This window comes from Carassius gibelio, chromosome A9 (assembly GCF_023724105.1).
Source record: "Carassius gibelio isolate Cgi1373 ecotype wild population from Czech Republic chromosome A9, carGib1.2-hapl.c, whole genome shotgun sequence".
Classification (NCBI taxonomy): Eukaryota; Metazoa; Chordata; class Actinopteri; order Cypriniformes; family Cyprinidae; genus Carassius; species Carassius gibelio.
In genome coordinates, this window is record NC_068379.1 from 1,120,257 (window position 1) to 1,131,485 (window position 11,229).

General features: G+C 44.6%; 1 protein-coding gene across 2 annotated transcripts; it reads right to left on the minus strand.

Moving 5' to 3' along the window:
* LOC128019398 (interferon alpha/beta receptor 1a) lies at nucleotides 1-8,738 on the minus strand. 2 transcript variants are annotated; one of them, XM_052605356.1, is made up of 8 exons: nucleotides 8,102-8,738; nucleotides 5,302-5,379; nucleotides 4,676-4,799; nucleotides 4,170-4,360; nucleotides 3,924-4,087; nucleotides 3,494-3,641; nucleotides 1,416-1,573; nucleotides 1-381 (listed from the first exon to the last, which is right to left on the minus strand). In XM_052605356.1, the coding sequence occupies exons 1-8, from the start codon at nucleotides 8,151-8,153 to the stop codon at nucleotides 160-162; spliced, it is 1,137 nt and encodes a 378-aa protein (XP_052461316.1). In that variant the 5' UTR covers nucleotides 8,154-8,738; the 3' UTR covers nucleotides 1-159. The 2 variants fall into 2 exon arrangements, with proteins under 2 accessions (XP_052461316.1, XP_052461317.1); XM_052605357.1 differs by having other exon boundaries at nucleotides 5,302-5,376; nucleotides 8,102-8,736.
* Between the last annotated feature and the right edge of the window lie 2,491 nt (nucleotides 8,739-11,229).

The following is an 11,229-nucleotide window of genomic DNA, read 5'->3' on the forward strand; positions in this document are numbered from 1 at the left end:
TTACACATACACACAGGTGATTTTAATCTGACAGTTCATTCTCTTTTAGACAAAGATATACAGTGACAATAATGAATTAAGATTCTATAAGAATCAGAAGAAATCTGCATGTTAAAATCCAGATGTCTGAGATCTGCTCCGAGCTCCAGCTGCGTCCCATCATGCCTCTCTTCTCTGAGCTTCATCTGTGCTGGAGTCCTCCTCGGTGGAGTAGACGCCCGAGTCTCCGCTGCCGTGCCGGCTGTGTGTGCTGAAGTCCTGATCCTCAGTGTTGACCAGTGCAGCGTCCAGCTCGGTGCAGGCCATGACCAGCGGCTCACACACTGACTCTGGAGACTCAGGAGCCAGCAGCTGCGGAGCCCTGCAGCCAGACGACCACAGCTGAGAGAAAGAGACAGAGCACTAGATGACCAGAGAACTGCTGCACACATCACCAGACAGAAGACTGACACATAATGTCTGATGAAATAAACCATCACCAGGACTCTGTATCAGTGGATACAGGATTGGACGGAGAGCACCGAAAACATCCCTAACATTACATATGTGTGTGTGTGTGTGTGTGTTTGCTTCAGTTCGAATCAAACGGTTGTTAATCTCTCTAAACTGTGAGCTCCTAGGTCAGTTTACAGAACCTACTATACTGGACATTCTCTTCAGTTGGGTCTGGTCAGGGTTTTATTTTTAGTGTATTAACAGAGTCTAATACAGAAGTGTAAACTTTTGATATATGACTAGTAGTTAAAGTTAAACAAGAAAACACTTGGAACAACAGAGAACCAGCTGCAACAAAGAGCTGGATGAGAAACCCTCGCACCCGGTGGCTTGAGGAACACAGCGAATGCATTTAAACTGGTAAATATAGGAAGTCACTTATAGGTGCCAAACTTCCAGCTGCCAGCTGGTGGCGCTATGACTATAACTGAATGTTGGCATGTAGATGTCTTCAGGCTAGGACTCTTATCTAGCATGTGAAATTTGGGGCAGATCGGACATTGTATGGAGTTACAACAACAACTTTTTCCATGGCAAGACATCAAACTTTGTCAGGCCACCAGAGACGGAAACGCCCTTCACAACACCCTCTTCACAACCCCATCAGACCTACATTCACACCACTTCTGGCATGTGTGCAAGGCTTCAGGAGTTTTCGGCATGTCTAGGCCCTAAAAAATGCTATTCATTTTGGAGAAGACAACGACGAAGAATCAGAGCAATTCCTAAAACTCTAATTCTACTATGTACAGCAATTATGATTCAGGAAACTGTCATGTAAAATACACACTTAATTCAGAACAGCTCTCTGTCTTTATTCCTGAAGGGAGCTGATGAATGTATTTGGACAGGAACTAAAACATAGAAACTGATCTGAGAAACCTGATATCATTGAGTAACGGAGTGTGAATGTCCTGTACCTCCTGAATGTGATCCGGGAGGTGAACGGCTGGGCAGAAGGTGCTCTTTAAGAGAGTGAACATCTTGTAAAAGCAGAAGGACAACAGCAGCACCAGCAGGAAACACAGCAGCAGAGAGACCAGGAAGCACAGGAATAACTGCCAGTACGACATCTGACCTGAAATCACACACACACACACACACACTCATCTGGGTCAAACACGGACAGAAGATTAACCAGTCAGCACTCCACTTTACATTACATGACCCATACATGAAGCTTATAGATGCTCAAGAATGTGGATGAAAACCATGATAATTAGTGTGTGAGCGTTTGTGAGTGAGTGAGTGTGAGCGTGTGTGAGAGAGTGAATGTGAGTGTGTGTGTGAGCATGTGTGTGTGTGTGAGTGTGAGAGAGAGGCTGAGTGTGCGTGTGTGAGTGTGCGAGTGTGTCAGTGAGTGTGTGAGTGTAAGCATGTGTGTGTGTGTATGTGTTTGAGTCTGAGTGTGTGTGAGTGAGTGTGTGTGTGAACGTGTGAGTGTGTGTGAGTGAGTGTGTGAGAGAGAGACTAAGTGTGTGTGTGCGTGTGAGTGTGTCAGTGAGTGAGTGTGAGCATGTATGTGTGAGTTTGTTTGAGTCTGAGTGTGTGTGAGTGAGTGAGTGAGTGTGAGCGTGTGTGTGAGTGTGAGCGTGTGTGAGTATGAGTGTGAGAGCGTGAGCGTGAGTGTGCGTGTGTGTCAGTGAGTGAGTGTGAGCGTGTGTAAGTGTGAGCGTGTGTGTGTGTGTGAGCGTGTGTGAGTGAGTGTGAGAGTGTGAGCGTGTGTGAGTGTGAGAATGTAAGTGAGTGTGAGCGTGTGTGTGTGTGTGAGTGTGTGTGAGCGAGTGAGAGAGTGTGAGCGTGTGTGTGTGTGAGTGTGTGTGAGCATGTGTGTGTGAGTGTGTTTGAGTCTGAGCGTGTGTGAGTGAGTGAGTGAGTGTGAGCGTGTGTGTGTGTGTGTGTGTGAGCGTGTGTGTGAGAGTGTGTGTGTGAGAGTGAGTATGTGTGTGTGTGAGAGATGCAGCTGCTGACCTCCAGTGCGTGTGCAGTGTGTGTGTGTGTGTGTGTGTGTGTGTGAGAGATGCAGCTGCTGACCTCCAGTGCGTGTACAGTGTGTGTGTGTGTGTGTATGTGTGTGTGTGAGAGATGCAGCTGCTGACCTCCAGTGCGTGTGCAGTGTGTGTGTGTGTGTGTGTGTGTGTGTGTGTGAGACGCAGCTGCTGACCTCCTGTGCGTGTGCAGTGTGTGTGTGTGTGTGTGTGTGTGTGTGTGTGTGTGTGTGTGTGAGAGATGCAGCTGCTGACCTCCAGTGCGTGTACAGTGTGTGTGTGTGTGTGTGTGTGTGTGTGTGTGTGTGTGAGAGAGACGCAGCTGCTGACCTCCAGTGCGTGTACAGTGTGTGTGTGTGTGTGTGTGTGTGTGTGTGTGTGTGTGTGTGTGTGTGTGTGAGAGACGCAGCTGCTGACCTCCAGTGCGTGTGCAGTGTGTGTGTGTGTGTGTGTGTGTGTGTGTGTGTGAGACGCAGCTGCTGACCTCCAGTGCGTGTACAGTGTGTGTGTGTGTGTGTGAGACGCAGCTGCTGACCTCCAGTGCGTGTACAGTGTGTGTGTGTGTGTGTGTGTGTGTGTGAGACGCAGCTGCTGACCTCCAGTGCGTGTGCAGTGTGTGTGTGTGTGTGTGTGTGTGTGTGAGACGCAGCTGCTGACCTCCAGTGCGTGTACAGTGTGTGTGTGTGTGTGTGTGTGTGTGTGTGAGACGCAGCTGCTGACCTCCAGTGCGTGTACAGTGTGTGTGTGTGTGTGTGTGTGTGTGTGTGAGAGACGCAGCTGCTGACCTCCAGTGCGTGTACAGTGTGTGTGTGTGTGTGTGTGTGTGTGTGTGAGACGCAGCTGCTGACCTCCAGTGCGTGTACAGTGTGTGTGTGTGTGTGTGTGTGTGTGTGTGTGAGAGACGCAGCTGCTGACCTCCAGTGCGTGTGCAGTGTGTGTGTGTGTGTGTGTGTGTGTGTGTGTGTGTGTGTGTGTGTGTGTGTGTGTGTGTGAGAGACGCAGCTGCTGACCTCCAGTGCGTGTGCAGTGTGTGTCGCTGAAGACACTGGTCTTGTTGTAGAAGTCGTAGCGGCTCTGGACTCTCACACAGTACCACGTCTTTCTGTCCAGACCGCTCAGCATCACAATATTGTTCTCTGTCTGCAGGACTTCAGCCTTCTGCAGAGACAGTGAGAGCAGGAAATGATGTCACTCAGCCGTTACACTGCACTTAAAACAGACCAGTCACGGCCGAAACATAATAACTGTTACCAAGAGTAAATGCCTGAGGTATTCTGAAATAACAATGAACTACACTCATTACACATGAACTGATGAGAACGTATATTGTATTGTGGCACTTATGATATAAGAAGCTCCTTGCTAGTCATCAAATGATGCTACGCTACACTCCTCCGTCACAGCACTGGAGCACACGACCTCAGACGAGAGCACAGATACCTGCGGCTCCTCCGAGCGCCTCCAGCACTGGATGAGGTAGCTCAGATTGCTGTCCAGCAGCGTCTTCATGGACTGGTTAGTGCTGGTCAAAGGGTCAGTGATGTTGATCTCTAGATGTCCTTTAATAGACGTCAGCCTCACACTGGACGGAGGACCTAAAGCAGCTGAGAGCAGAGGAAAAGAGCCGGGGTCAGCAGCACTGAAACAAAAGACACAGACAGACAGAGGGAAGGAGAGCTGGGTCACCGTGTTTATCAGGACAGAATCGGATCTGGACCCAGCCGGAGGACTGCTGTGGCGTGTTGGCTCGCACGCGCAGACGATATAAGGCCAAGTAATGCAATTGAGCTCCAGTGAAATCACAGCGATGCTCCAAAACATCGACACACACCGAGATCCAGTGCTTCTCATGACGGGGCTTCTGGAAGAGGCGCTCCCTGGGGGAGGAACGGAGGATGTGAGAGCACTGATCTGTCCCCGGCCTGCTCCTGGAGCCCCAGTGCTGATCCTGTGTGTCACATAACGTCTGGGGCTCCGGGGACAGCCTTGAGAACCACAACTATACACCCCAAAAACAGAACATCTGGACAGATCACAATAATGAGACTTTCGGAGGAAAGGACTGTCAGTATTAAAGAAAAAGTGTAGGCTAAAAATAATTCATCTAAAATAGAAGTAATTTAACATTATGCTGAACACAACTGAGCAGATTCAGTCAAAAACCCGTGTGAGCATGTGCAGGAAGCTCTTACGATATATACTGCGCAGTGAAGGTGACGTTCTGACCGACCGCGCTCTCATGAGGCCAGTCCCACCGCAGCACATAACGGGTGTTGAGAGAGTCCACGGTGCTGACGTTCTCAGGACGCCTCAGGCCTGCACACACACACACACACACACACACACACACGTGTTTACACCCTCATGACACACTCATACGACTGCACTCACTCAGTCACAGGGATGGTCAGTCTTCAAGCTGGTTTAACATCTGCACACAGCTGGCTCAGAACTAATGATGGCTCAGGTACATGCAGAAGCTCAATCAAGTGTAACGAAACCACTCAACTCTTACAGCTTCGTATTATCTGTTTGTGGCCTCATAATTTGTCACACAGATTTCTTAAAAGCATAACTGTAATGTTTTAATCTCTGTATGTCTTTAGGGTCAGCCTACATGAGGTGATTAAGAGTGACCAACGCCTGCAGGATCAGTGGCTATCTGTGAGCTGTGCTACAGATTGAGATTTGAGCTCAGGATGGTCACACAGCTCTCTGAAACTAATCTGGTCTCTAGAAACACTGTGGTCTCTTACGGTCACCCGTGCCCTGTCCGAGGGGCTTTCTTAAACAGTGGTCTAAACATGACGCATCTCACCTGTTAGCGGAGCGCTGCTTTGATCCGTGCCGTTAGCAGGGAAACCCCTGTACTCTGCTGCTCCGACAGCGCCCCCTGCGGGCACAGAGCGACAGTGCATGCTAAAGAACTTCATATATGTTTATGCTTTAATTTAATATTATATATTTTCTTAAAAAAGGCTGAAATGTGATGTTTAAGTCTTGTTGTTATCTATACTGTAACTGTAAATCATTTTTTGGTTTAAAGGGATAGTTCACCTTCAGTTGCATCTCCACAGTAAAAAAGAAAACCCTATGCAGGTCAATGTGTGCTGAAGGTGAACTATACTACCACTGACAGAGCCATGCTCCATCATACAGGTGTGATATACAGGTGAAATTACTCCAAATAAATAGATTATGATCCACAAATAGCCTCAATGTTTCACAAACATGAATTAAATTCACAATCAAATATAATGAGATCTGCACATAAACCCTATTCTTGAATATCCTTTTATTCTACAAGCTTTGGCTGGTATTCATGTGCATCTGTAGATTGTGTGCACATCTGAAACATTTGATGATCCACACGTGTGACTCCACCCACTGTCTGCTCAAGCCAATCAGATAACAGACACACTCTGCTGACCAATCACAGCACAGTCTCACTATAACCAATCCAGGGCGGTCTCTTCCTCAAATAACCTCATTCATCATTGGGTCAGATAGGAAATATAAGGGCCGTAAAAACAGGTGCGGTGAAAGATTTCGTTAGACCTTCAGACTGTAACAAACAAAGGCAGGATTGTATAATTGGTGTGTTTTGCAGGTCGGGACTGGGACACAGGAGGGGTCAGACTCATCCCTGTCCAAACGCTGTCCGTCTCCTCACACACCTGCGGTCAGCTGGACTGATACACACCACACAACAATCTTTTGAAACGACAGAGAACACTATTATTGTACGGCCATCTCATAACATAAGTCTAAATCTCTGTTGAACAGCACTTTCTCTTCTCAGTTGTGTTTTCTCACTTCTGTTATGTTGGCTACCAGTTTCAAAATCACTAATATTTTACATCATCATGGAGATTTTAATGTTACTATCTGACAAGACTTCATTTTATGTAGCATTTAACAGTTCTTGTATAAACCTGCCTAAGCACTCTTCCATAAACTCAGATTAGAAAAAGAAAAACAACAATTATCATACGATTTAACCATTTGATGTGTTAGTTACTTTATAGCTCCTGTGATTTCAAGTGGATCAGATCATTGCACTCTGAGATATGCTCTTATGATCTTTAATATCTTTAATAACTATACAGAGGCTAACCCTTTCTACAGACAGTAAGTTCCTCTCAGACACACATTCATATGAACTCCTAACCCTAAATGAATCACGGCTCATCTCAACAGATTTACATAGTCACATATTTAGCATCGCAGTCTCCATGTTCACACACACTAGCCATTTAAACACTGCTGACACACACACACACACTAGACACAATGTGAGATATTTTGGAAGAAACCTGGGAGGCTTGAGACTGTCCCATAGACTGTCAGGTAACTAACCGTGTCCGTGTCCAGGATTTAAAGAATGTGTTATTAAATATGGGAAGACCTCAGATTAATGAATGTTCAGTTTCTGATAACTAATGCATGAAGTAATGAACTGTTCTGATGACTCCTGAGCCCAGAGTCCTGTTCACTACTGACCATCATCAGACACCGGTCACTTCTGTCTGAGCGGAGGACACAGATACACACACAGTTATTCTGACAGACTAATAACTGCGTCTGGAGCTCGGGGAAGTGAAGGAGAGCAGATGAGACACACCAGCACATCAGATCTCTCTCATTCTCCTCTCGACAGATTTCTGGAGCAGAACACAATGTTCTTAGGGAAGTCGTGGCCTAAGGGTTAGAGAGTAGGACTCCCAATCGAAGGGTTGTGGGTTCTAGTCTCGGGCCGGCAGGAATTGTGGGTGGGGGGAGTGCATGTACAGTTCTCTCTCCACCTTCAATACCACGACTGAGGTGTCCTTGAGCAAGGCATCGAACCCCCAACTGCTCCCCGGGCGCCGCAGCATAAATGATGAACACTGCTCCGGGTGTGTGTTCACAGTGTGTGTGTGTGTGTTCACTGCTCTGTGTGTGTGCATTTCGGATGGGTTAAATGCAAAGCACAAATTCTGAGTATGGGTCAACATACTTGGCTGAATGTCACTTCACTATTCACTTTCACTTTCTTAATTGACTGAATAAAACAGTATTTCTATTGTGACTAAATAATAATAATGATAATATCAGCAGAGCAGAGCCTTGGCTGTGTATCGTTGGTTCTCAGTGAAATCTGAGGAACCCGGTTCTACTGGGATGTTCTGTTACACCCAACTCATTTCATTTATGTATCTGTGAATCATAATCTACTTATTTGGAAGTATGCAGCAAAAATATCTCATATAGAAATGAAATGCATAAAAAGCCTTAAATTGATATTTTTATCAATTCACCATCACACACAAACACATTAGTGTCACTCCAGGTGCTGCGACACAGACAAACTCTCTCTCTCTCTCTCTCTCACACACACACACACACACACACACACACACACACACACACACACACACACACTAGTGTCACTCCAGCTGCTGAGACAGACATACAGACAGACAGACAGACACACACACACACACATTAGTGTCACTCCAGGTGCTGCGACACAGACAAACTCTTGCTTTCTCTCTCTCTCACACACACACACACACACACACACACACACACACACACACACACACACACACACACACACACACACACGAACTCACCTGCGCACACTTCGGCCAGCAGCACAACACACACTCCGAGAAGAACCTCCATAACTGCAGAGCACCGTCGACAACACCGGAAGTGGAGCTGTAGTCACGCGCAAGTGACGCCCCGAAACTACAGTCTGTGCTGTGACGCAGTAAACACAGTAAACAGGGAGGAGCAGCATATAGAGGTGGCTGAGAGAAACTGAGATACCGGAGCGCAGATGTTTCGATACACTGATCCGAAGAGTCCGGTATAGTCTGTCAAACCGTGGCGCACGCGATGCGTCACACACACACGAGACTCAGTGTCTCTTCCGGTTCTCCCAGCAGCACACCAGAGGAAGACCAGGAGGCGGGGCAACAGTCAAAACATTCCAGTCAAAGTTCATGCAAACAAATATTAATAGACAAGTTTCTGTCAGATATGTATGGTTTAGTCCTATAACAAAACCCAGAGTTAAACCAGAGCCCAAACAATTATATTTGTAACATTATAATAGTGTATCCCATATACGTCACTTCCGTGTATTCAATTCCGGAGCTAAAGAACACGATCTTTTTAGGGATTGCATACATAAGTTAAGTACAATAAAGAGTACAATATACAGTAAACAGAGATGGCTTCAACGTCAATTTAAATAACGCTAACCACTTGTTTGGTATGGTGGAAATTAATCATTAATTATTAAATACATTTAATATATTTGCTTTTATGCAAAGCGAGTTTAATTAGGATAATAGAACCAACAAAAAATAAATAATATGCAAATGCTTTGAAAAGTCTTGTCGTCTGTTGAGCAACCCTTCTGTCATGTGCCTCTTCTGTCGGGTGCCTCAGCTTTTGAGCGCCTACAACATATATATATATATATATATATATATATATATATATATATATATATATATATATTAATGTGAGTAATTAAACCAACAAAACAACAAAAAACAGACTAAAGTCTCCAAAATAACTACAATTAGAACAGGGGCACAATCTAGCTGCTTTAACTTTTTATTAAAGGTTTTCTGCTAGGGAAACCAGCATGTCCACCTTTTCCTGGTTTCCAGCATGACCGTTGGCACGTCACCACATTCCCTCCAAACACCTCTCAGATGCTGAGCTTATAGCTGGAACGCACAGATATTTTTGAGCAAGCTTGCTCAATCTTGGGAAGTTAATTGATGTAGTTTCCACCATTGAAGAGGCTCTTCCTCACTGTCGATGGAGGCAGTAAGCAGGTAGCTGTTCATCTCAGAGACAATGGCTTCCTCAAGCTGCAGAGATGCTGGCATGGCTGAGACAGTCTTAAAGCTTCCCAGAGACTTCTTTGTTTGTTTCTGCTGATGAAGGTGGATCTGAGATCCTAGATCTGCATTCTGTCTCCTTGTGGTGCTTGCAGAGTTCACTGCATCCTTTGAGAACAAACACTACAGACAACAGAAAAATATTAAACCATAATTATACATATTGACCTGTGACACAACTAGTCAATTTACCCATACACCAACTCACCTTGTGTGATACTTCTTTCAAATCAGACATCATCTTGGCCTTTATGTTTGGAAGTTTGTCTACAGCAATGTCAAGCTGAAGTTCTTCCTGGGCTTCAGTTAATGCCACCTTCTTCCAACTATGATTATATGATATGACCATATTTTAAAGGAAACCGTACATGCAATGAAACTTACTGATTGCAAGATGCAGTCCATGTCCAAAGCATTGTAATCTTGTCCATATGTTTAGAGTGACAGCCTTCACAGTGTTCGATCCCGTGTCAGAGGTGATTGACACCTGCTGCTCCTCACCAAGTCCTCAGGAAGCCAGAGCATCTCTCAAACCCTGAGACAGATTCTCTCCAGTGTGCTCATCAGGGACATATGACGTTTGCGGTGTTCTGCTTGACCTCATATCTGAAGTAGTTGATATCTCTTATCAAGGGGTCTGTAAAATGTTTTGGAAGCCTATGATATTTGCGGGCACCATATCTTTGCATAAATGATATGTGACAGCGTTGGTTATTTCTTGATGCATTTTTGAACTTCTGTCGCATGGTGTTCATATTATCAATTTTGGTTTCCGAATGAGTTTGGAATACTTTGGTTCGTGTCCAGGGACTTTTTTTGCAATGCATTGGTCATAAAGCTCTGTGCAGTGCTGCCTCAGCTGTTGATTTGTTACCCTGCTTTGCCACAATGACAGATTGACAGGTCTTGCAAATTACCTGGCATTGTGATAAATCATGTCTCCTGTATCCAAAGTAATCCCTCACCACAGATGTTGATTTTTTGGGGGGCACCAAATCCTTATCCTGTCTTGAACTCATCTTCCCTGTTTCTGTAGAATATGTGTCATTATGCCCGGTCAAGCTCAATTTAGGAATGCTGTGTTCTGATTGGTTCGGATGGAGGTTGGAAAGAACGGGAGCGTGGAAAAATCGTGCTATGAAGCGATTTAGAAATCGTGTATACTCAAATCGTGATTTTATTATGATTTTGATTAATCGCACAGCCCTATCACACACACACACACACACACTCACCTACAGACACACACACTATTACAGATACACAAATGAACCGGTGTGGCTGTAACAATATGGGAGAAGCGAGCCAGAAGAATGAAATTAGGCTGAAATCAGATTGATTAACCTCTGATCAACTTTTGTTGGATTTTTTTTTTTGTGTAATAAAATCTCTTTCATTATGTTCAGGTTTGACTGCAGTAAAATTAATACAATAACTGACATTTCATCAAAAAAATCTAACCCTTTATAAGTTGTCTTTTGAGAATGTCTAAATATGAACCCAAATGTCTGAAAACATCTAGAGATTGTATAAGCCCTTTATAGAGCTCTATAAATCTAGCGAATGTCAACCAGATGAAACTAATCTGCCTTCAACGATGGATTTTAAAGGCGGTCTCTATTATAACATGAATTAATGGCTTAATTGAACAGTAATTAGATAAAATGTTTTTTTGTTGTTGTTGTTTTTTTTTTCAATAGGAACAATTTATCATAATTCTTGCATAAATATTAAATGGTACCATGAAATTGTCTCAAAATGCAAATTAAAAAATATCATTTAAGAAATATATTCCATCAATTTCACGGAAAATAAAAACAGAGAAGCTTAATTTGAGG

What these genes read in the sequence shown, in the direction of transcription:
- LOC128019398 (XM_052605356.1), bottom strand. Translation starts at nt 8,153, where the DNA reads ATGGAGGTTCTTCTCGGAGTGTGTGTTGTGCTGCTGGCCGAAGTGTGC. An exon ending in AAGCAGCGCTCCGCTAACAG is followed by an intron (nt 4,800 to 5,301) that starts GTGAGATGCGTC and finishes GTGTGTGTGCAG; the next exon opens with GCCTGAGGCGTCCTGAGAAC. An exon ending in GGCGCTCGGAGGAGCCGCAG is followed by an intron (nt 3,642 to 3,923) that starts GTATCTGTGCTC and finishes CTGTCTCTGCAG; the next exon opens with AAGGCTGAAGTCCTGCAGAC.